The 22,481-nt window shown below is 38.5% G+C and overlaps 2 protein-coding genes across 7 annotated transcripts in view; one reads left to right on the top strand and one right to left on the bottom strand.

The window, feature by feature from the left end:
* LOC117591308 (transcription-associated protein 1) overlaps positions 1-15,034 on the bottom strand; it is a 74,521-nt gene extending 59,487 nt beyond the window's left edge. For all 3 annotated transcript variants that reach the window (XM_034284512.1, XM_034284514.1, XM_034284513.1), the window contains exons 1-3: positions 14,717-15,034; positions 9,935-10,120; positions 1,668-1,865 (exon numbers count right to left, since the gene is read on the bottom strand). In XM_034284512.1, the coding sequence (XP_034140403.1) occupies positions 1,668-1,865; positions 9,935-10,120; positions 14,717-14,953 (621 nt within the window). In that variant the 5' untranslated portion in view covers positions 14,954-15,034. The remainder of the gene's footprint in view (positions 1-1,667; positions 1,866-9,934; positions 10,121-14,716) is intronic.
* A 3,112-nt stretch (positions 15,035-18,146) lies between these two features.
* LOC117591298 (G protein-coupled receptor kinase 1) overlaps positions 18,147-22,481 on the top strand; it is an 80,497-nt gene continuing 76,162 nt past the window's right edge. Inside the window, exons 1-3 of one of the 4 annotated variants that reach the window (XM_034284501.1) lie at positions 18,147-18,415; positions 21,644-21,720; positions 21,780-21,853. In XM_034284501.1, the coding sequence (XP_034140392.1) occupies positions 18,303-18,415; positions 21,644-21,720; positions 21,780-21,853 (264 nt within the window). In that variant the 5' untranslated portion in view covers positions 18,147-18,302. The remainder of the gene's footprint in view (positions 18,416-21,643; positions 21,721-21,779; positions 21,854-22,481) is intronic. The other 3 variants (XM_034284499.1, XM_034284500.1, XM_034284498.1) reach the window with 3 other exon arrangements.

Below are 22,481 nucleotides of genomic sequence, written 5' to 3'. Positions count from 1 at the left end.
TTTTTGGCAAAATATATATGAACATAAATAATGCATAATGCATAATGAAAATGAACATATGTACATTTATGTAGGAAATGAAGGAAAGAGAGAGACACGAAGCGGTCGTAGTTTTGTCGTGTCGTCGTCTGCAAAGAGCGGCCATCGGCTCTAAGAGAGCCGACAGCGAGAAGGAGAGATCAGCGCATAATTAAGAATACCCTTATTTAACAAATGTAAACTTGGAGCTACTTTAATAAATATAAGTTCAGCATTACTTAATAAATGTTCACATTGCCTTCAAGCAATTATAAAACAACTACATTTATATGCCATACATGCTCCTATCCCCGGACAATTAGGAGGCCACCAGCAACTTCGCGGTCATCATCGTGGCCGAACTGCTCGCTGTTGAGCGCCAGAGAAGATATCAGCTGGCTAAGCGACGCCTCCAGTGGTGTGAAGCATTGCTTCACGGTCGTACCACACTGATTGGGCACGCCTCGTCGTTATACTCATTTTTAAAATACCAAAATAAGTTTTGCATAGTCTAACTAAATGGTAAAGCATTTTTATAGTGGTACTCGAATAGTTTATAGTTAGTTAGGGTATATTGGATTTGAGGGGAAAAGTAGATGGCTGCAACGCACAGAAGAAAACTTTTCCGAACCCAAAGAGACACACTGCAAATCCACGGCAGAGGAAAGACGCGGCAGAGGCAGAGACCGCCCACTGCAGAAGCAGAGCGTGAATGAGAAAATGTGAAAAAAAGCAACAAAAGCTGTGGGACAGGGTGGGTTTAGCCACTGCAAATTGATTGTGGCTATAATAATGATCCAATCTGATCCGGATTGCGGGATATTATTTTCTCTTATTTTGCAAATTGTGGATGTGGGTGTAGTAGCTCTAGCTTTTCTAGTCTCTTAGATCCAGGCGCTCAACAAGACGGACGGACAGACAGACATGGCTCTATCGACTCGGCTATTGATGCTGATCAAGAATATATATACTTTATGGGGTAGGAAACGTTTGCTTCTGTGCGTTACATCCAACCGTGTTTCGCAAAAATACAATATACCCTATTTAGTCCTCGAGTACCGGGTATAACAATATGGGACAGGTACTTTGACTGAGTGCCGGGTATACAAGTTGTGACGCTTAAGAAGCGTCTCACACGTCCCTTCTTGTTTTATTTTTGTTTTGATTTTGGTAATTTGGCTTGTTTAGCCCTTTTAGTCGCGTTTAGCTCTAACTTTTCTCGAATATTAGCCTAACATCTATATTTCCAACATGTTGTCGACCGGTTTGGTTTCATGCGCCGCGCGTCGTGCGGTAGCGCCACTCGGTCGATTGGGTGGAAGGAGGCTGCGTTCAGCTGGGTTCCGAGCGTAACAGGCTTCATTGCATATCAACGTCCAGACAATATATTTTATGGGGTTGGAAACGATTCTGTCTGTGCGTAACGTACATCCACTCTCGAGAAAAAATTCCTATTTACTCTTCGAGTTCATGGTATAAAATTTGATTTCGTGATTGTCTGAATATTGGAATATATATTATGATACGATACTATTTAAGAATCAAAATATTCTCTATTTAAAAAGATAGTCGTATAGAAATAGGGTATAAAAATAAGCCATTATACTGCATTAGGTCAAAACAAATGTACTAAAAAACGCCATACTTACAATATGCGGCTGAGAATTGGAGTCAAGCTGTTTTTCGACATGAATAGTTTTAACAGCATAGGCTTCGGGTAACAGACTTTCCAAGTTTAGTTCTTTTAAGTCGACTAACCAGATATCATTTGAGGTTTCAAAAATAGATGTTACATGGTTGGGTAGATTCGTATAAATATCCTTTACGAATCCTAAAAAAAGTTGTATCTAGATGAAACGAAAATTATGCAATGATAGTTAAATATGTAAGATTCGATTTAGCAAGGCACGTAAAACAATTTTATTTTCAGTTATACGAAAAATTAATTTTCTCTAAATTAGTTAAGAAAAGTAGAATAATAATAATATAACCATCGGTTCGTTCTATTTCGTAGTGACCAGCCGTGTTTTTGTTTTGCGCTTCGTAGTTTCCTTTATATTTTAGATAAACAACCGGGTTTTTTTTAGAAATAATTCTTATAATTACTGAATAGCCTGCAACTTTTCTTACATATCCTAATACGGGAGTGCATGCCTATTATTTGTTTAAAATTAAAATTGAATCGTATTAATTTGTGCGTCGGTTAGTTGTGAGTTTGTGCTTTTTCGTTTTGTAAGTAACTATTAGCTTCTCTCTCCTGTAGTTGCGCTTCTTTCACTCTCTAGCTCGAGTAACTGTTCTCCCTCTCTCGCTCTTAATACTTTCTGTGCAGTTGCGCGCGCTCACTGTTCTTCTCTTCTCTCTGCGCTCATCTGTTTTCGATCCCGCTTTAAGCATTGCTTTAAGCACTTTGTCGGCACACTTGTCCCATTGCTATTTGTTTTGTGAAAAAAATGTTTTATTTATTTTTTTATTTATATATTCAAAATAAATAATAAAAATAATGGAATACTTGGTTGTGTTCAGCGGTTTTAAACTGTTGAATGAGTCTCCTAGGTGCAAAAAAGTCACTTATCGGGATCTGCAAGTGCCTGTCCCTCGACCGCTCGCTGCTGATCAACTGTCTCCGTCCACTCCGCAAGTGCAGCAGCTAATTTCGTTTGCCACTCCAAGGGCAACGACATCTGCTGGTGATCAACTCTCGGCTACCGAATCGATCATCTCGGAGAACATGCAGCCAGTTGGTACTGTAGCGTCCGGAGAACGCTACGTGGAGAAGTTTAATTTCTCTTATGCCAGGGAGATATCCTCTTTCAAGATTAGCGTGTCTCCAACTCATTTCGAGACCATTAGCTCTTCCAAATTTTGGCCAGAGCTCCTGGTTGTGAAAGAGTTTACGGCTAAGAAGAAAAATAGGCCCCCCACAACTATTCCTAGTATGACGCCAGTGAAGGACCACTCTACTGCTCATTCCTCCTCTGCTCTATCCACCTCTTCCCACTGCAATTCCTTGCAGTCAAATAACTAACATCCCTCTTTGTGGCCTATCAAAATGCTCGAGGCTTACGTAGTAAGCTGAGCACTCTTTTTATGGATAGTTTCACATTTCATCCCATGTTATTGTGTTTACAGAAACCTGGTTAAAGCCGTTTCTTAGGAATGATCGTTCGTCTCGACGTGGAGGAGGGGTTCTGATTGCAGTAAACTCTTACTTTTCTTCAGAACTTTTCATAGTCCAGGTCTCACAAGACCTGGAATTCCTCTGTGTTAGACTGATTCTTCCCGGCCAGTCTATTTATGTCACTTGCTCGTATATTCCACCGACTTCGGATGTATTAATATACGAGCAGCACTTGTCCGCCTTAATAACTGTTTCTTCCTTGCTATCTGATAAAGACCATTTAATAGTTCTTGGGGATTTCAACCTGCCAGCTACTGTATGGTCTTCGGTTAACGAGTCAAAGAACCTTGTGCCCATATCACGACATGATTTTATAGATGGCGTATTAGACCTGTCTCTGTCTCAAGTCAACCATGTAAACAACTCTTTGGGTCGATTGCTTGATCTGTGCTTTGTCTCGGATCCGACCGTAGCGTTGTTAACACGAGCACTCACTCTCACTATACCTGAAGACTGCTATCATCCTACTTTCGAAGTGTCGGTAGATATTGGACCTACTGTATCGGATCGTGCGGGTAGGCTTTCTGAACTCGTCCGCTGCTTTCGTAAAGCCGAGTTTACGAGGCTCAATAACTTAATTAGGGATTTTGATTGACGTCATTGAAGGCACAAACATTTTTTACAATGTACTTGACACAATTGTTGACACGAGTGTCCCACTCTCATGTCCGACTAGATCTGCGAAACCTCCTTGGTTGACCAAATCCAAATTATCCAGTCTAAAGAACCTAAAATCGAGACTATTTAACAAATCTCAAGAAGTTGGTTCTCCCTCTTCTCTTTCTAATTACTTAATAGCTCGGGCAAATTTCACTGTTCCTAATGCTCAATGCTAAAGGAACTACCTACTTAGATTCAGGATACGTTTTTCACAGGACCCTAAATAGCTTTACAGCTTTGTAAACAGTAAGCGTAGAACGTCAGCACAAATATCCTCGCTATCATTTTTGAATATGTCGTTAAACAATGATCAGGCAATCGCCGATCTTTTTGCACATTTTTTTCAAACAACCTATTCACAGGAAAGCTACCCAGGTCATGTGTATCCATATAGTCTACCAAGGTCGAATGTCATTTTGGGCCTTTCGTGTAATGAAAGCTCCTTACTTCATGAACTTCAATTAGTTAAGCCGGTATCATTCGATTCTGTAAACGACTCTCTTCTTGACTCGACCTTCTAGGGTTTCCGCTCCATCTTTTGAGATGGATTTCTAGCTACCTGTGTTCTAGGTCCCAAAGGGTCTTTTTCAAAAATTCCTTATCTTTACCTGTTTTGGTTACTTCTCGAGTACCACAGGGTAGCTATTTAGGCCCCCTACTTTTCACACTCTTTATTAATGACCTGCCTTCTGTATTCAAAATTCTAGAGTACTTAAGCTCCGTGTCCAGTATAAGAAAATTTCATTTCACTCTCGCTCGCAATCTGATCTCAATAGCTTTCAGTCATGGTTCTGTGCAAGTATGTTACACCTTAATGCCTCGAAGTGCAAAGTAATGACTTTTCATCTCTCCAGCCCCTTCCTGGCTTCTTACACCCTCTGCGGTAGTTCTCTCGAGAGAATTAAATAAGTTGATGATCTTGGTGTTAAANATCTTTTTGCACATTTTTTTCAAACAACCTATTCACAGGAAAGCTACCCAGGTCATGTGTATCCATATAGTCTACCAAGGTCGAATGTAATTTTGGGCCTTTCGTGTAATGAAAGCTCCTTACTTCATGAACTTCAATTAGTTAAGCCGGTATCATTCGATTCTGTAAACGACTCTCTTCTTGACTCGACCTTCTAGGGTTTCCGCTCCATCTTTTGAGATGGATTTCTAGCTACCTGTGTTCTAGGTCCCAAAGGGTCTTTTTCAAAAATTCCTTATCTTTACCTGTTTTGGTTACTTCTCGAGTACCACAGGGTAGCTATTTAGGCCCCCTACTTTTCACACTCTTTATTAATGACCTGCCTTCTGTATTCAAAATTCTAGAGTACTTAAGCTCCGTGTCCAGTATAAGAAAATTTCATTTCAATCTCGCTCGCAATCTGATCTCAATAGCTTTCAGTCATGGTTCTGTGCAAGTATGTTACACCTTAATGCCTCGAAGTGCAAAGTAATGACTTTTCATCTCTCCAGCCCCTTCCTGGCTCCTTACACCCTCTGCGGTAGTTCTCTTGAGAGAATTAAATAAGTTGATGATCTTGGTGTTAAACTAGACCCCAAGTTAAAGCTTTCTGAACACATTTCTACCATGGTAAATAAAGCCATGGGTGTGCTTGGGTTTATAAAGAGGTGGTCAAAGGAATTTGATGACCCCTATATAACGAAGACTTTCTATATCTCGCTTGTTCGTCCGATTTTAGAGTACGGCTCATGTGTATGGTGTATTGTCTTCGGTTAACGAGTCAAAGAACCTTGTGCCCATATCACGACATGATTTTGCTTATTAGACCTGTCTCTGTCTCAAGTCAACCATGTAAACAACTCTTTGGGTCGATTGCTTGATCTGTGCTTTGTCTCGGATCCGACCGTAGCGTTGTTAACACGAGCACTCGCGCTCACTATACCTGAAGACTGCTATCATCCTACTTTCGAAGTGTCGGTAGATATTGGACCTACTGTATCGGATCGTGCGGGTAGGCTTTCTGAACGCGTCCGCTGCTTTCGTCATTATGGATTTTGATTGACGTCATTGAAGGCACAAACATTTTTTACAATGTTCTTGACACAATTGTTGACACGAGTGTCCCACTCTCATGTCCGACTAGATCTGCGAAACCCCCTTGGTTGACCAAAGAGTTATCCATTCTAAAGAACCTAAAATCGAGACGATTTAACAAATCTCAAGAAGTTGGTTCTCCCTCTTCTCTTTCTAATTACTTAATAGCTCGGTCAAATTTCACTGTTCCTAATGCTCAATGCTAAAGGAACTACCTACTTCGATTCAGGATACGTTTTTCACAGGACCCTAAATAGCTTTACAGCTTTGTAAACAGTAAGCGTAGAACGTCAGCACAAATATCCTCGCTATCATTTTTGAATATGTCGTTAAACAATGATCAGGCAGTCGCCGATCTTTTTGCATATTTTTTTCAAACAACCTATTCACAGGAAAGCTACCCAGGTCATGTGTATCCATATAGTCTACCAAGGTCGAATGTAATTTTGCGCCTTTCGTGTAATGAAAGCTCCTTACTTCATGAACTTCAATTAGTTAAGCCGGTATTTTCACCATGCCCTGAGGGAGTTCCCGGCTGTGTACTCAGGTACTGTGCAGAGTCTCCGTGCGGACCTTTGCGTAAACTATTCAATCTATCCATCCATTCTTCTAGGTTTCCCCCCATCTGTAAGGAATCCTTTATAATTATTCTCCATAAGAAAGGTAGTAAATCTGACGCTAAAAACTATAGAGGTATATCTAAGTTATCCGCTATTCCTACAATTTTCGAGAAACTTTTAACTCCGCACTTGCAGCATCTCTGCAAATCACTTATATCTGCAGCTCAGCACGGATTTATACGGCGACGATCTTTGTCATTAAAGGATTCCAAGGTAACTTGCAGACGGATGTTATTAACACTGACTTCAGTAAGGCATTCGATTCTGTAAACTACTCCCTTCTTGCCCAAAAGCTTGCCTTCTAGGGTTTCAGACTAATCTTTTGAGATGGATTTCTAGCTACCTGTGTTTCAAAGGGTCCTTTTCAAAAACTCTTTATCTTTACCTGTTATGGTTACTTCTGGAGTACCACAGGATAGCCATTTAGGGCCCTTACTTTTCACACTCTTTATTAATGACCTGCCTTCTGTATTGACAAATTCTCGAGTACTTATGTATGCGGATGATGTAAAACTCTGTGTCCAGTATAAGGACATTTTATTTCACTCTCGCTTGCAATCTGATCTCAATAGCTTTCAGTCATGATGCTGTGCAAATATGTTACAACTTAATGCCTCGAAGTGCAATATAATGACTTTTTATCGCTCCAGCCCCTTCCTGGCTCCTTACACCCTCTGCGGTAGTTCTCTTGAGAGAATTACATTGGTTGATGATCTAGGTGTTAAACTAGACCCCAAGTGAAAGTTTTCTGAACACATTTCTAACATGGTAAATAAAGCCAAGGGTGTGCTTGGGTTTATAAAGAGGTGGTCAAAGGAATTTGATGACCCCTATATAACGAAGACTCTCTATATCTCGCTTGTTCGTCCGATTTTAGAATACGGCTCATGTGTATGGTGCCCTCAGTACAACATACATCAGGACCGTATTGAATCAGTACGGAAACACTTTTTATTATTTGCCCTACGAGGCCTCAACTGGGATGCAACTGTGAGACTGCCATCCTACCGTAGTAGACTTCTTTTAATAAATCTTCCATTCTTAGTTAGTCGTAGAAAAATGCTTGGTGTAATTTTTATGCACAACTTGATCAAGGAGGATGTAGACAGCCCTGACTTGTTAAGCCGCGTAAACTTTACGATTCCCATTAGACCCACCAGAAACTATATTCCTTTGTTCCTTCTACTGTGCAGATCGAAGTATGCCTTGCACGAACCCTTTAGTGTCTTATGCTCGGATTATAATTCCCTCTATCACATTATATCCTTGACTAACTCCCTTCCTCTTCTTAAATATCTTATACTAGCCTACCACTCCCGTAGTTAGTTTCATTTTAGCTTTGTCTTGTTTCTGACTTTGATAATTTTGCTTGCTTAGCTATACTTGGTCTAGTTTAGTTGTGTTTAGTTCTAATTTTCCTCGAATATTAGCCTAACATCTATCTTTCCTGCATGCTCGCGACCAGCGCCCCTCGGTCGGTTGGGCGGGAGGAGGGTCTGTGAATAGGTTGTAATTTTTAATGACGACTTTAGAGTTTTTGACGAAATTAGCATTGCTTGAACTGTCAGTTGTGGACATACAATAATATTCATCTGTGTGTATACTTCATTATACCCGGTATTCGAAGAGTAAATAGGGTATATTGTATTTGTGCGAATAACGGAATAATGTAACGCACAGAAGGAAACGTTTATATTATATATAAGTATATATATTCTTGATCAGCATCAATAGCCGAGTCGATAGAGCCATGTCTGTCTGTCCGTCCGTCTTGTTGAGCGCCTGGATCTCAGAGACAATACAAGCTAAAGCCACCAAATTTTTCATCTAGACTTCTGTATGCTCACACTGTTACAAGTGTATTTAAAAAATGAGGCCCGCCCCCGCAAAAGTGAGCAAACCTCCCACCGAACCTACAATTTTGAAGATAAAAGAAAACTAACGAAAAGGGACGTGTGAGACGCTTTTTACGCGTCACAACTTTTATACCCGGCACTCAGTACTACATCTGCACCTTAGCGGTTATTTGTCAAATTTTACATTTTTGCTTCATCTGTCATCTACATCAACAACACTACTCACACCAACACGATCCGTTAGCTCGCCGACCTTCCCTAGAGGGTGGAGACCCCATAAAGTATATATATTCTTGATCAGCATCAATAGCCAAGTCGATTGAGCCATGTCTGTCTGTCCGTCCGTCTGTCCGTCCTGATGAGCGCCTAGTACTCAGAGACTATAACAGCTAAAGCCACAAAATTTTGCATCCAAACTTATGTATGCTCTCACTGTTACATGTGTATTTCAAAAATGAGCCACGCCCACTTCTGCCCCGCAAAAGAGCGAGAACCTCCCAAATCTACAATTTTTAAGATAAAAGAAAACTAACGCCATTCCGTATTGAATGACCATATCTATCACATCACAAAATTGGGATCCGATTGGATCATTATTATAGCACAATGAAGAAATTAATTTGCAGTGGCTAAACCCACCACGTCCCGCAGCTTATATTTGTTTTTCTCACATTATCTCATTCACACTCACACTCTGCTTATTAAGAAAAACTGTAAAATTGGACAAAACACCGCCAAGGTAAAAGTTGTGACTCGTTTTTCTAATATTCAATGTGTATTCATCGTCTGCGACCAACCAATTTCGCTGTAGTGATTAAATAACAAAAACAAAATAACAAAACTCTACTTTAGTCTATCGAACATGCATGCCAATTTGTGAAGCTGTAGCTCTATTTTTTTAATTAATGCAAAAAAGCGGGTTTTTTACCCATAGTGCACTGTGCAGTGGTGTGCTGTGCAAAAGTAATATTCCACAGAACACACATGCAATTGTTAGTACCAAGCTAACAATAAACACGAACAAAACATTAGACAATTAAAAAACTACACAGAACTATCAAAAAACATGTATTAGCAATGAATTAACTATCTCGACCTATTATTTCCATATTTTTACTTTTATTTAAACTTTGAAAGCGAGCTTCAATTAAAGCTGCAAGTTGCTCAATGTTTCCCGCACTTTTTCACGTACTCCTTAACAATGTTCTAAACCCAGTTTTATTCTATCTTGATATTCAGGAATCCGAAAATTTAAGTCGCATTGAAATATTTTACCCAAAAATTTTACATTAATGCCAAAAATTTGGACTTTTTACCCATAGTGCATTGTTACGACCTCAGGGAGACTTTCGCCCTTTGTGGGGTCGGAAGGGGAAGATATGCACTTGTAACAGAAGCCTGCACGCAAAACTTGGTTGCTCTAGCTCTTTTGGTCTCAGAGTACCTGGCTTTCATCTGGACTCACAGTTGGACAGCTATATATATATAGCTATATCGACTTGGCTTTTTCTTTCGGCGTGGAATTATAACATGTTTAGATTGCATAATTACTTACTTCTTGGTTAAAGGATGGACGAAAGTGTTTGTGCAGCTCAATTATTATTCGAAGGCTAACAAGGACATTTTCTTCATTGTCAGTTTTCAATATTTTAAGCATCATTGTAATAATGGATTTGACATGTTGCCTTAAATTTTCTGTTATGGGCAGCCGATGAATCATTTCCAAAATAAGTTTGCGGATCTAAAATTAAATTTGTTAAAATCACATAAATTGAAAATTAGTATTTTGGAAAAAAACATTCTGGTGCCAAAGCGGTACGAATAGCTAGCAGCACATTTTCTTGTAGTTCTTTGCCGATTGGAAGTTGAAATGAATATGTAGCTTTAATATAGTTTAGACGAAATTCGCTTTCCGAGTTAAGGACAGTCTCCAGCTAAGTGAACAATTCCTGTCAGGAATTTGCTTTATTATATTTCCTTTGTGCGTGGAATGTAGCTAAAGGTTGACGAATCAGCAGTTTTTGGTAAATAGTGGCAGTTTGAAAGGTCAACTGAAATTAAAAATAACGAGGAGGAGCGTTTTGAGACGCTGGAACGCGTTGGTTTGGAAGACGTTTTTATACCCGGTACTCGAAGAGTAAATGGGGTATATTGTATTTGTGTGAATAATGGTTGTATGTAACGCACAGAAGGAAACTTTTCCGACCCCATCAAGTATATATATTCTTGATCAGCATCAATAGCCGTGTCGATTGAGCCATGTCTGTCTGTCCGTCCGTTCGTCTTGTTTGTCGGCGAGTTCCCAGAGACTATAAGAGCTAGAGCCACCAAATTTTGGCTCCAGACTGCTGTATGCTCACACTGAAACCAGAGTATTTCAAAAATAAGCCCCATAATTGATCTATCAGATCACCAAATTGGGATCCGATTGGATCATTATTATTGAAGAAATTAATTTCCAGTGGCTAAACCCACCCTCCTGTCCCGCAGCTTTTTTTGTTCTTTTTACATTCTCTCATTCACACTTTGATTTTGCTTCACTCGGCCCCTGCCTCTGCCCTCCCCCTGCCTATGCCTCTTCCAACTTTTAACCCACCCCGTCCCAAAGCTTATATTGTGTGGATCTAGGGAAGGGCGGCGAGCTAAAGGAGCGTGTTGGTGTGAGAAGTGTTGCAGATGTAGATGACAGTTGAAGAAAAAATTTAAAATTTGACAAACAACGCTAAGGTGCAGATTGAGTGCCGGGTATAAAAGTTGTGACGCGTAAGAAGCGTCTCAACCGTCCCTTCTCGTTTTTTTAACGATATTTTTATATTTAATGATTTTAAACGATTTTTGATTTTTTTTAATTAGAGCTATTGACGTGACGCAGGTGAAGTCATGCATGAAATATTTTACGTTTATTTACATATGTCAGCTATATTCTATAATACAAATAAATAGCATTTATGTAAAGGATATACTAAATAAGAGGACTTTTAGTGTTTGGGGCAAACTTTTTCACAATGGTCATAGTCCTAATTAAATTAAGTGTATATTTCGACAGCGTTATTCAAACCCCTATACATGCAAGCAGAATACACGCATACATTGTTCGACTGGCGGGCACGTATACAAGAGAAGCTTACTCTCTCTGGATTTTCAAAAAAAATTATATTACTTTATTTAAATTGCTATGAATCTCTGTGCGGACCTTTGCTTAAATTATTCACTCTATCCATCCATTCCTCTACGTTTCCCCCATCTGGAAGGAATCCTTTATAATTCCTCTCCATAAGAAAGGTAGCAAGTCTGACGCTAAAATTTATAGAGGTATATCTAAGTTATCCGCTATTCCTAAAATGTTCAAGAAAATGTCAACTCCGCACTTGCAACATCACTTATATATCCATCTCAGCACGGATTCATACGGCGACGATCAACAACCACTAATCTTTTAGAGTTCACCTCCTTTGTCATTAAAGGTTTCCAAGTTAACTTTCAGAAGGATGTTATTTACACTGACTTCAGTAAGGCATTCGATTCTGTAAACCCTTCTCTGCACAAAAGCTTAACCTTCTAGGGTTTCCGCCCAATATTTTGAGATGGATTTCTAGCTACCTGTGTTCTAGGTCTCAAAAAGTCCTTTTCAAAAACTCCATATCTTTTACCTGTTATGGTTACTTCTGGAGCATGAAATTACTAACAAGGTGACGTCGTCGGCTGAGTGAAGGAGCACCAGCTTATTCACCACGCTCTCTCAGCTCTCAGAGAGGCAAGCGCTAGAGAGAGATAGCAAACGTTTTACGTTCTGCACTATTCGCTTTTATTGTTTCAGGTGCTCCTCGAATGAGAAGGCACTGTGGTGAATCCGCCACCTTGTTACTAATTTCACCATGTTCTGGAGTACCACAGGGTAGTCATTTAGGCACCTTACTTTTCACACTCTTTATTAATGACCTGCCTTCTGTATTGACAAATTCTCGAGTACTTATGTATGCGGATGATGTTAAGCTCTGCGTCCAGTATAAGGACATTTCATTTCACTCTCGCTTGCAATCTGATCTCAATAGCTTTCAGTCATGGTGCTGTGCAAATATGTTACAACTTAATGCCTCGAAGTGCAATGTAATGACTTTTTATCGCTCCAGCCCCTTCCTGGCTCCTTACACCCTCTGCGGTAGTTCTCTTGAGAGAATTACATTGGTTGATGATCTAGGTGTTAAACTAGACCCCAAGTTAAAGTTTTCTGAACACATTTCTACCATGGTAAATAAAGCCGTGGGTGTGCTTGGGTTTATAAAAAGGTGCTCAAAGGAATTTGATGACTCCTATATAACGAAGACTCCATATCTCGCTTGTTCGTCCGATTTTAGAATACGGCTCATGTGTATGGTGCCCTCAGTACAACATATATCAAGACCGTATTGAATCAGTACAGAACAACTTTTTATTATTTGCCCTACGGGGCCTCAACTGGGATGCAACTGTGAGACTGCCATCCTACCGTAGTAGACTTCTTTTAATAAATCTTCCATCCTTAGTCGTAGAAAATTGCTTTCTGTAATTTTTATGCACAACTTGATCATCGGGGATGTAGACAGCCCTGACTTGCTGAGCCTTTACGATTCCCATTAGACCCACTAGAAACTATATTCCTTTGTTCCTTCCACTGTGCAGATCGAATTATGCCTTGCACGAACCCTTTAGGGTCTTATGCTCGAATTATAATTCCCTCTATCACATTATATCCTTGACTAACTCTTCTTAAATATCTTATACTAGCCTACCTCTCCCGTAGTTAGTTTCATTTCAGCTTTGTCTTGTTTCTGACTTTGATAATTTAGCTTTCTTAGCTATACTTGCTCTGGTTTAGTTGTGTTTAGTTCTAATTTTACTAAATATTAGCCTAACATCTATCTTTCCTGCTTGCTCGCGACCGGTTCGGTTAATCGCGCCGCGCGTCATGCGCCAGAGCCCCTCGGTCGGTTGTCCAGTAGGAGGGCTGCGTTCTGCTTGATTCCGCGCGTAACAGGCTTTGGCTTGGTGTCGCATGGGCCACTTGATGGTGCAGTCATTGCATATCAACGTCCAGACAAGTATGGGCACCAAGGTAGCGATATGGATGTGTTTCAAATTTTGATATATGTATATACATAAAGTAAGCACACATATTATTCGGACACCATCATCACCCTAGTTTGAACACCTATAACTTGGCGTACGGTCAACGTAAACATAAAAAGTTAATTTTGTATCAGAGATCAACATATTGTACACAGTTCCAGTGTACGAATGTGCTCAAAAAGTATATAGAAATGCGTTAAACCAATCGTTTTTTTTTTTCACTTTTTATACAACTTTATAGTATTACCTATCCAAATCATAAACAAAAAGTCATACTTTTTGGTGAGAACAGTTAGTTTTAATCGAAAAACCAAAAAAAGTCATGTTCTATTAAGTCGAGAACTTGTACTGAGAAAATTAATTTGTCGAATAAGGTATTTTGGCCCTATATCGTCGTAAAATCAAACTTTTTTGGTAGCATTCATTCAATAATATCTTTTAATAATAAACACTATTAAAAAAATTGGAATTTTAGATGATTGAGCATCAAAATACCTTATTCGACAAATTAATTTTCTCAGTACAAGTTCTCGACTTAATTATTTCATAGTTAGAGCCCAAAAATGGACTAGGTCGGGGAAATCTCTCATAAAAATGTAACTTTTTCAATGTATTAGACCCACGCTTTGGGAAAACGTCTTTTCCCGATCAATTTTAAAGTAGGTTATAATTTTTATGAATTTTAAAGTTATGTTGACAAATTTTTTGTTAATTTCGAATGCCTTTTTGGCTTGTATACAATTTAGCCGTGACCTTCCCGAATAATACAAAATGTTTTTGATTTGTCTGGTATATATCCAGGCATCCATGGCATATATTCGATAAGAAAAACCGGTACTTTGAAAAGATTTTTTAGAAAATAAGCGGGATTTTCCTTTGGCATTTTTGACTTGTGCAATTAGGCGAGTCTCAAAACATGACTTTTTTGGTTTTTCAATTAAAACTAACTGTTCTCACTAAAAAGTATGACTTTTTGATTATGATTTGGATAGGTAATACTATAAAGCTGTATACAAAGTGAAAAAACGATTGCTTTAACGCATTTCTTTGTACTATTTGAGCACATTCGTACAGAGGAAACTTCTGTCCGATTATGCGATGGAGCCACTGTATGAAAAATGGGGGTTTGCAGCTAGTCCACTAGTATGTTCATTCATATGTACATACATATGTACATTGTTATAAATGAACATAATTGTATGGGATATGTTCATATTTGAAAAAAACTCACATGTTGCATTGTGTTTTCTTGAATGAACTGAGGTTCGCCTTCTTGCAGTATACGCATAAATATTTTTAGTGAAGTTTCCAAGAACGATGGGTACGATGAGCTTTGAATTATCATTTCAAAATGTTCGCTAAGTTCTTGTGTGGCTTTTAACTTGATTTCTTCTTTTGCAGAGGGGTCATTTAGAATATTCAAATAATTTCGAAAAGTATTTACAGGAATACTTTCACTGGCCGACATTTTTATAATTTTATTAGCTAGATGGCGTTTTATTTTCTAAAATAAGCCGGTGTAAACAACATTTAATATTTCAGTATGAACTATCATTTGAATCCGTGGTTATGCCAGGGAGGAAAAGTCAACACAAATAAATGGCACTTTTGATGTTTCGAAATATGGAAAAGGAACACTTATAGCCGTTTCACACTGAGCACCATTCACGATCCATATCTGGGATGGTCCGTAAGGTTTTGCCGTTCCGAAATAATCCCAGTTATTCCACCATCCATCTGGGATGTTCCTAGTTTGCACGTTCCCATGCGAAATTAATTCGATTATTTTCAAATACAACCATAAGTAATTAAATTTACTGCGAAAATGTAAACAATAACTGACAGAAAGAGAGGAAATCCAACAACAAAACACTAGAACATTTTCGCAGGCTAGAGCTCGATTACTTAAAAATAAAATCAAATAAACATTGAAAATGGAACAAGGAACAAGGAATCAGAAAATAGCGGTGGTAACTAATATACATATTATATTTTAGTTGTTGTTACAAAGCAATAGTAATATATGTCAATATTGCAAAATAGAAGAGAACAGCAGGTGGCAGGGTGAAATGGTCATCGGAGATGAAGAGCCTTCTGGTAGACCTCTGGCAGGATAATATTGAAGATCTTCGTGGAGCCCGTAAAAACTCCCACGTCTATATGGAGGTTGCACAGGCCATAAAGGAGACTGGGCTCAATACGGTGAAGTAACAGCCTTTATAATTGTGATGGTCGACTGACTCAGCTCCTAGTGGTTTTATGTATGTGTTGTAAGGTGCAGATGTAGTACTCAGTGCCGGGTATAAAAGTTGTGACGCGTAAGAAGCGTCTCACAAGTCCCTTCTCGTTGTTAGGTATTTTATACGAAATCTTGTACAAGATTAAGAAATGGCTACCTGCTCCGTACTATTTATTAATCAAATCATATCTGGCTAGAAGATGCTTTTACGTGCAGCAGAAAACCGATAATTCATCACTACTTCTCATCAACGCAGGCGTCCCACAAGGAAGAGTATTGGGACCAATTATCTACACCCTATATACGGCCGACATGCCAGTTACAAACAACTGCACTGTTGCAACATAGCCGTTTTAGCCACAAGCACATCTATAAATGAAGCTTCTGAACTCCTGCAGAGTGAGCTAAGCCTAATTTAAGATGGAAAATTAGAATAAACTCCCTGAAATCCGTACAAATAACGTTTTCATTAAGACCAGGTAACTGCCCAAATGTTACACTTAACGGCTCACCAATTCCACAAAGTACCTGTGTGAAGTATCTCGGCTTGCATCTCGACCGCAGATTAACATGGAAAAACCACATTAAAGCAAAATGTCAACAACTTAGACTTAAAACACTAAAAATGTCCTATTTGATAAGTCGAAAATCAGAAACCACTTTGGAAAACAAAATTCGTCTCTACAAATCCCTACTGAAGCCTGTTTGGACCTACGCTATACAGCTTTGGGGAACTGTTAACAACTCAAATATTGAGATACTTCAGCGTTACCAATTAAAAACTTTGCGACACATTGTCAATGCTCCATTTTACGTATCTAATGCAAACATCCACAAAGATCTGAATATTCCAACAATTAAAGAAGAAATAAAGAAAACTAGTAAGAAATACATCGACAGACTCCACAACCACGAAAATAATTTAGCCTTAAGTCTATTAGACAATAGCCTAACAGTAAGAAGACTGAAAAGATAAAACATTCTCGATATCCCTGATAGATAAATCCAACAAACTGAAAAGATGTTATATATAATAGCAGGGCTCATTGGAAAACTGCTTTTTCTGTTAATTGAATATTAATTATACAATTTACTTATTGTTTAAACAAACAGATTGTAAATATAAAGAGAGAAAAAATAAATAAATAAAATTCGGGAAAAGTAAACAACAAAAAAATCATGTTTCTACTATTGTTTATAAATAGGTGCACCGGTGTTTTGTCAAACAGTCAGACAGTCTGGAGCCAAAATATGCTGGCTCTAACTCTTATAGTCTCTGAGAACTAGTCTACAAACAAGACGGACAGAAGGTCAGACGGACGGACGGACAGACAGACGTGGCTCAATCGACTCGGCTATTGATGCTGATCAAGAATATATATACTTTATGGGGTCGGAAACGTTTCCTTCTGTGCGTTACATACAACCGTTATTCCCCACAAATATAATACCCTATTTACTCTGCGAGTACCGGGTATAAAAATTAACATTTTTGCATTTAAAAGCTTAATGTTTTTCAAACTGTAAGCTAAAAATACAACGTGTTTGGGTATACATTATAGAAGCATTCGTCAGCTTTATAGAATGGCTAGGCGCATTACAACCAAAAGTAAGATACTTAAGATGTGCGATAAAGAGAAGCGCTACCTCTAGAAATCCGTTACAAAAAATACAAGACCTTAAAAGTTGTTTAAAAAAAGTTCTAACATAGAAACCATATATCTTTAAAAAATATGTAAAGCCCTCAGTCTATAAGAAAAAGTCGGTTTGCTTCGAAGCGGGGAAAAAGGTTGGATTTTGTCGAGTGGTGTAGTGGGTGGTGCCAGGGTTAACGGGTGTTTCACATCTCTCAAAAGGTACCACCGTTCCCCCTGCATGAGCTTTTTGTGCTAACCTAAATTTAATTCCAGTTAAGCACTGGTTTTGTAAAATTTTTGGTTTGTACGCCCACACCGAAGGACATTTCTACCAAAAAATTGCATAGATTACAAAATAGAAAAAAATGTTTCCGGTATTATATTAAAATGTATAGTTTTGTAATTATTATTATTATTATTATTATTATTATTATTGCAACTGATTAATATTGTACAATACATATAAAAATGTATGATCATCAAATTTTTTGGACGGATGGTGCAATAGGTACTCCACTTTTTTAGTATATTCCCACCGTTTATCCTGTGCTCTGTATTCAAACCAGGGCTCGGCACGAGCCTATTTATTTGCACACACGTACACGTGCATAACAGTGATTCGTACCTGTCTTCGCACGCAAAAGCAAAAACGACTCGTGAAAGAACGCATGCCGAGCCCGTTATAAAGCCAAATCAAAACCGATTTAAGGAGTACCATACTTGGTGGAGTATATCGATATTTGTTATAAGATATATAATATAAGAGGAAGAAGTGCTTAAAGAAAAAATATACATACTATTTATTATTGTTGTCAGCAAAAAAGTATTATAATTGGTTAAAAATAAATGGTGTTTGGTAATGGTTTAGCAACCAAGTAAACTTAACAGAAAATTTATATGAATGAAAGAGGAGTCAACATAAACATAAATATATTAAAGCTATGGCAGACTTGGAAGCTGTTTTGGCTGATGTCAGCTATCTGATGGCAATGGAAAAGTCAAAATGCACACCAGCTGCAAGGGCCAGCAAAAAATTAACTTTACCAGACCCCAGGTACTCTATTAATATTCACATCCATAAATACAATTTCTATACACTCATCTTTCCACATGTACAAATGTATGTACATACATACAGATGTATGTGGAGATAAGTTGCAAGCATGTTTACACTTGTAAGACAGTTTGTTTAATATTCATAAGCGTATTTAAGATTAAATTATTTCGCAACGCACTAAAAGCAGGACAACGTAGAAATACATTTTACTTTTGTGTCGATTTGATATGTTTTTTACTAAGTAATTATTTTGTTTTAGGATAATAAACATATGTACAATAAACAATTTAAATTACTTGTATGTACATATCCTTTATACCCGGTACTCGAAGAGTAAATAGGGGATATTGCATTTGTGCTCAAAAGTTAATTTACATATGTATGTATGTTGGTAAGCTTCGGATACATGCATATTTCAATAATTTTCACTATTTCAACTATACATACATATGGATATATGTACATATTTATACCCGGTACTCGAAGAGTAAATAAGGTATATTTGTGCTAATAACGGTTGTATGTAACGCACAGAAGGAAACGTTTCCGACCCCATAAAGTATATATTATTGATCAGCATCAATAGACGAGTCGATAGAGCTATGTCTGTATGTCCGTCCAAGACTCGGTTTTTAACGCTCTGTATTAGAAAAAGAGTGACCATCAAAGTTGCGTACCAGAAAATTTCATAGATGGCGCCACCTTCGAAAAATCTGCTGTGAAACCTAGCGGTCATTATTGCACAGAATGTGCAGGAAAAAAGTACCAATTGTATTGCTGTTTTACATATCTCATAAATTGGAAAATACGGTTAACTGATCCAATTTTTTTGATGCATTTTATTTAGTAGGCTTTTCACTACGTGTTCTGTAATTTGAACGATATCTAGTGGTTGGCGATGTCTTCTACATCTAGATGTAGTCCTGAGTGCCGGGTATAAAAGTTGTGACGCGTAAGATGCGTCTCACACGTCCCTTCACGTTTTTTTTTCAAAATTTTTCTGAAGTATGAAAGCCAGAAATATTCATTCAGTTGTTTTATACCCGGTTCTCGGCGAGTAAATAGGGTATTTTGTATTTGGTCACAAAGTGGATGTATGTAACACAGAGAAGGAGACGTTTCCAACCCCATAAAGTATAATATATTCTTGATCAGCATCAATAGCCGAGTCGATAAAGCCATGATGGAGCGGAAACACTAGAAGGTCGAGTGCGCAAGAAGAGAGTCGTTTACAGAAACGAATGCCTTACTAAAGTCAGTGTAAATAACATCCGTCTGCAATTTACATTGGAAGCCTTTAATGACAAAGGATGTGAACTCCAAAAGATTAGTGGTTGTTGATCGTCGCCGTATAAATCCGTGATGAGTTGGAGATATAAGCGATTTGCAGAGATGTTGCAAATGCGGAGTTACAAATTTCTCGATCATTTTAGGAATTGCGGATAACTTAGATATACCTCTATAGTTTTTAGCGTCAGACTTGCTACCTTTCTTATGAAGAATAATTATAAAGGATTCCTTACAGATGAGGGGAAACCTAGAAGATTGGATGGATAGAGTGAATAGTTTAAGCAAAGGTCCGCACGGAGACTCTGCACAGTACCTGAGTACACAGCCGGGAACTCCGTCAGGGCATGGTGAAAATACCGGCTTAACTAATTGAAGTTCATTAAGTAAGGAGCCTTCATTAAACGAAGAGCAAAAAATTACATTCGACCTTGTTAGACTATATGGATAAACATGACCAGGGGTAGCTTTCCTTGGAATAGGTTGTTTGAAAAAATGTTGCTAAAAGACCGGCGATTGTTTGATCATTGTTTGCGGACATATTCAAAAATGATAGCGAGGATGGATGTGCGGACGTTCTACGCTTACTGTTTACAAAGCTGTAAAAATGTTTAGGGTCCTGTGAAAAACGTATCCTGCATCCAAGGAGGTAGTTCCTATAGCATTGAGAATTAAGAACAGTGAAATTTGACCGAGCTATTAAGTAATTAGAAAGAGAAGAGGGAGAACCAACTTCTTGAGATTTTTTAAATAGTCTTAATTTTAGATTTTTTTTTACTGGATAACTCTTTGGTGAACCAAGGAGGTTTCGCAGATCTAGTCGGACATGAGAGTGGGACACTCGTGTCAACAATTGTGTCAAGTACATTGTAAAAAATGTTTGTGCCTTCAATGACGTCAATCAAAATCCCTAATTAAGTTATTGAGCCTCGTAAACTCGGCTTTACGAAAGCAGCGGACGTGTTCAGATAGCCTACCCGCACTATCCGATACAGTAGGTCCAATATCTATCGACACTTCGAAAGTAGGATGATAGCAGTCTTCAGGTATAGTGATCGGGAGTTCTTTAATCTCTTCTTCTTTTTAATTTCGATATTCACCTATTAAATGTATGTTCTTCCTCTTTCTCTATCGTATTCACATATTACATGTATGTTCTATAGCAACAAACTTCTGTGAGTATGTCGTAAATGCAACAATTCAATATCTTAATGTTACAAAATCATTTTACTTATACAAAATACTAATTGCTCCCGGCCCTTTGCGCTAATTTGGCGTAAACAGCCACCAAAACTGGTCATTGTGACAATAGTGCAGCTGCACCTCAGCGGTGTTTTGTCAAATTTTAAATTTTTTCTTAATCTGTCATCTACATCTACAACACCTCTCACACCAACACGCTCGCCGCCCTTCCCTAGACCCACATACTGCAGACTCGTGGCAGAGGCAGAGGCAGCGATCATCGACAGGGGGAGGGCAGAGGCAGGGGCCGAGTGAAGCAGAAGCAGAGTGTGAATGAGAGCATGTAAAAAGAGCAACAAGAGCAGCGGGACAGGGTGGGTTTAGCCACTGGAAATTAATTTCTCCATTGTGGCTATAATAATGATCCGATCGGATCCCAATTTGGTGATCTGATAGATATGGTAATTTCCTACGGAATGGCGTTTTTAGTTTTCTTTTATCTTCCAAACTGTAGATTTGGAAAGTTTTCGACCTTTTGCGGGGGCGGAAGGGGGCGTGGCTCATTTTTGAAATACACTGGTTTCAGTGTGAGCATACAGCAGTCCGGAGCCAATTTGGTGGCTCTAGCTCTTATAGTCTCTGAGAACTAGCCGAAAAACAAGACGGACAGACAGACATGGCTCTATATACACCTCTACCGTATATAAAAATAATAAATCGGATATACTAAACATTTGAACATTTCTGTAATTTTAGTGTTAGAAGCGTTATGTACAAATATTTGGAAAAAGAAAGCCAACTTAACTTTCATAAAATTTTTAACGAAGTTTTAGGTAAGTAATTGTTACCTATGTGTATAATTTAATGCCTGATATTGATATTTTTGTTGTAGGTTACCTGCTGTTTAAAGATTTTTGTGAAAACGACTCGGATGAACCTATCCAACAACTGAAGTTCTATGAGCAGGTGCAACAATCTGGACTTATATATATATTTTTCTATGTACTTATAGCTATCAAGCCGCACCATCAAAACCGCATGTTAATGTTTGTATATTTTTTTTGCAAAGCAATGCCTCTGTTCAGTAGTACTCTAGTCGAAACTGAGTATACATTTTTGAGAAATTATACTTATACCCGGTATGCGAAGAGTAAATAGGGTATATTGTATTTATGCACAAAAGTGGATGTACATACATATGTAACGCACAGAAGGAGACGTTCCGACCCCATATAATTTATGTATTCTTGATTAGCATGAATAGCCGATCCTATATCTATATGTCCGTCTTTCCGTCCGTCTGTCTTGTCCGTCCGTGTCTAAGGACACGATTGGTAGTGTTTTAATTAATTATTTATAGTTTAATCAGAATCAATGCCGGTACAACAGGCTCGGCTGAGTTTCAGTGTCGGCTGCTGCCGAAGTGGCCTGCTGCCTGACGTAGCCCGGTTCTACTCGATGGAGTTTAGAAGGGGGTTGGGTGGGGGGGGGGGGGGGGGGGGGGGTAATGGGTGGTGCGTACCGCTGTGTTTGTGGGGAATATAAAGAGTGGAAAAACGCCCCACACGTGCGGTGTGTGTCTTACACAAAAAAA

The sequence above is a fragment of the Drosophila guanche genome, unplaced genomic scaffold (assembly GCF_900245975.1).
Source record: "Drosophila guanche unplaced genomic scaffold, DGUA_6, whole genome shotgun sequence".
NCBI lineage: Eukaryota > Metazoa > Arthropoda > Insecta > Diptera > Drosophilidae > Drosophila > Drosophila guanche.
Note: the sequence above shows the minus strand (reverse complement) of the source record. Positions and strands in the feature narration are given on the sequence as shown.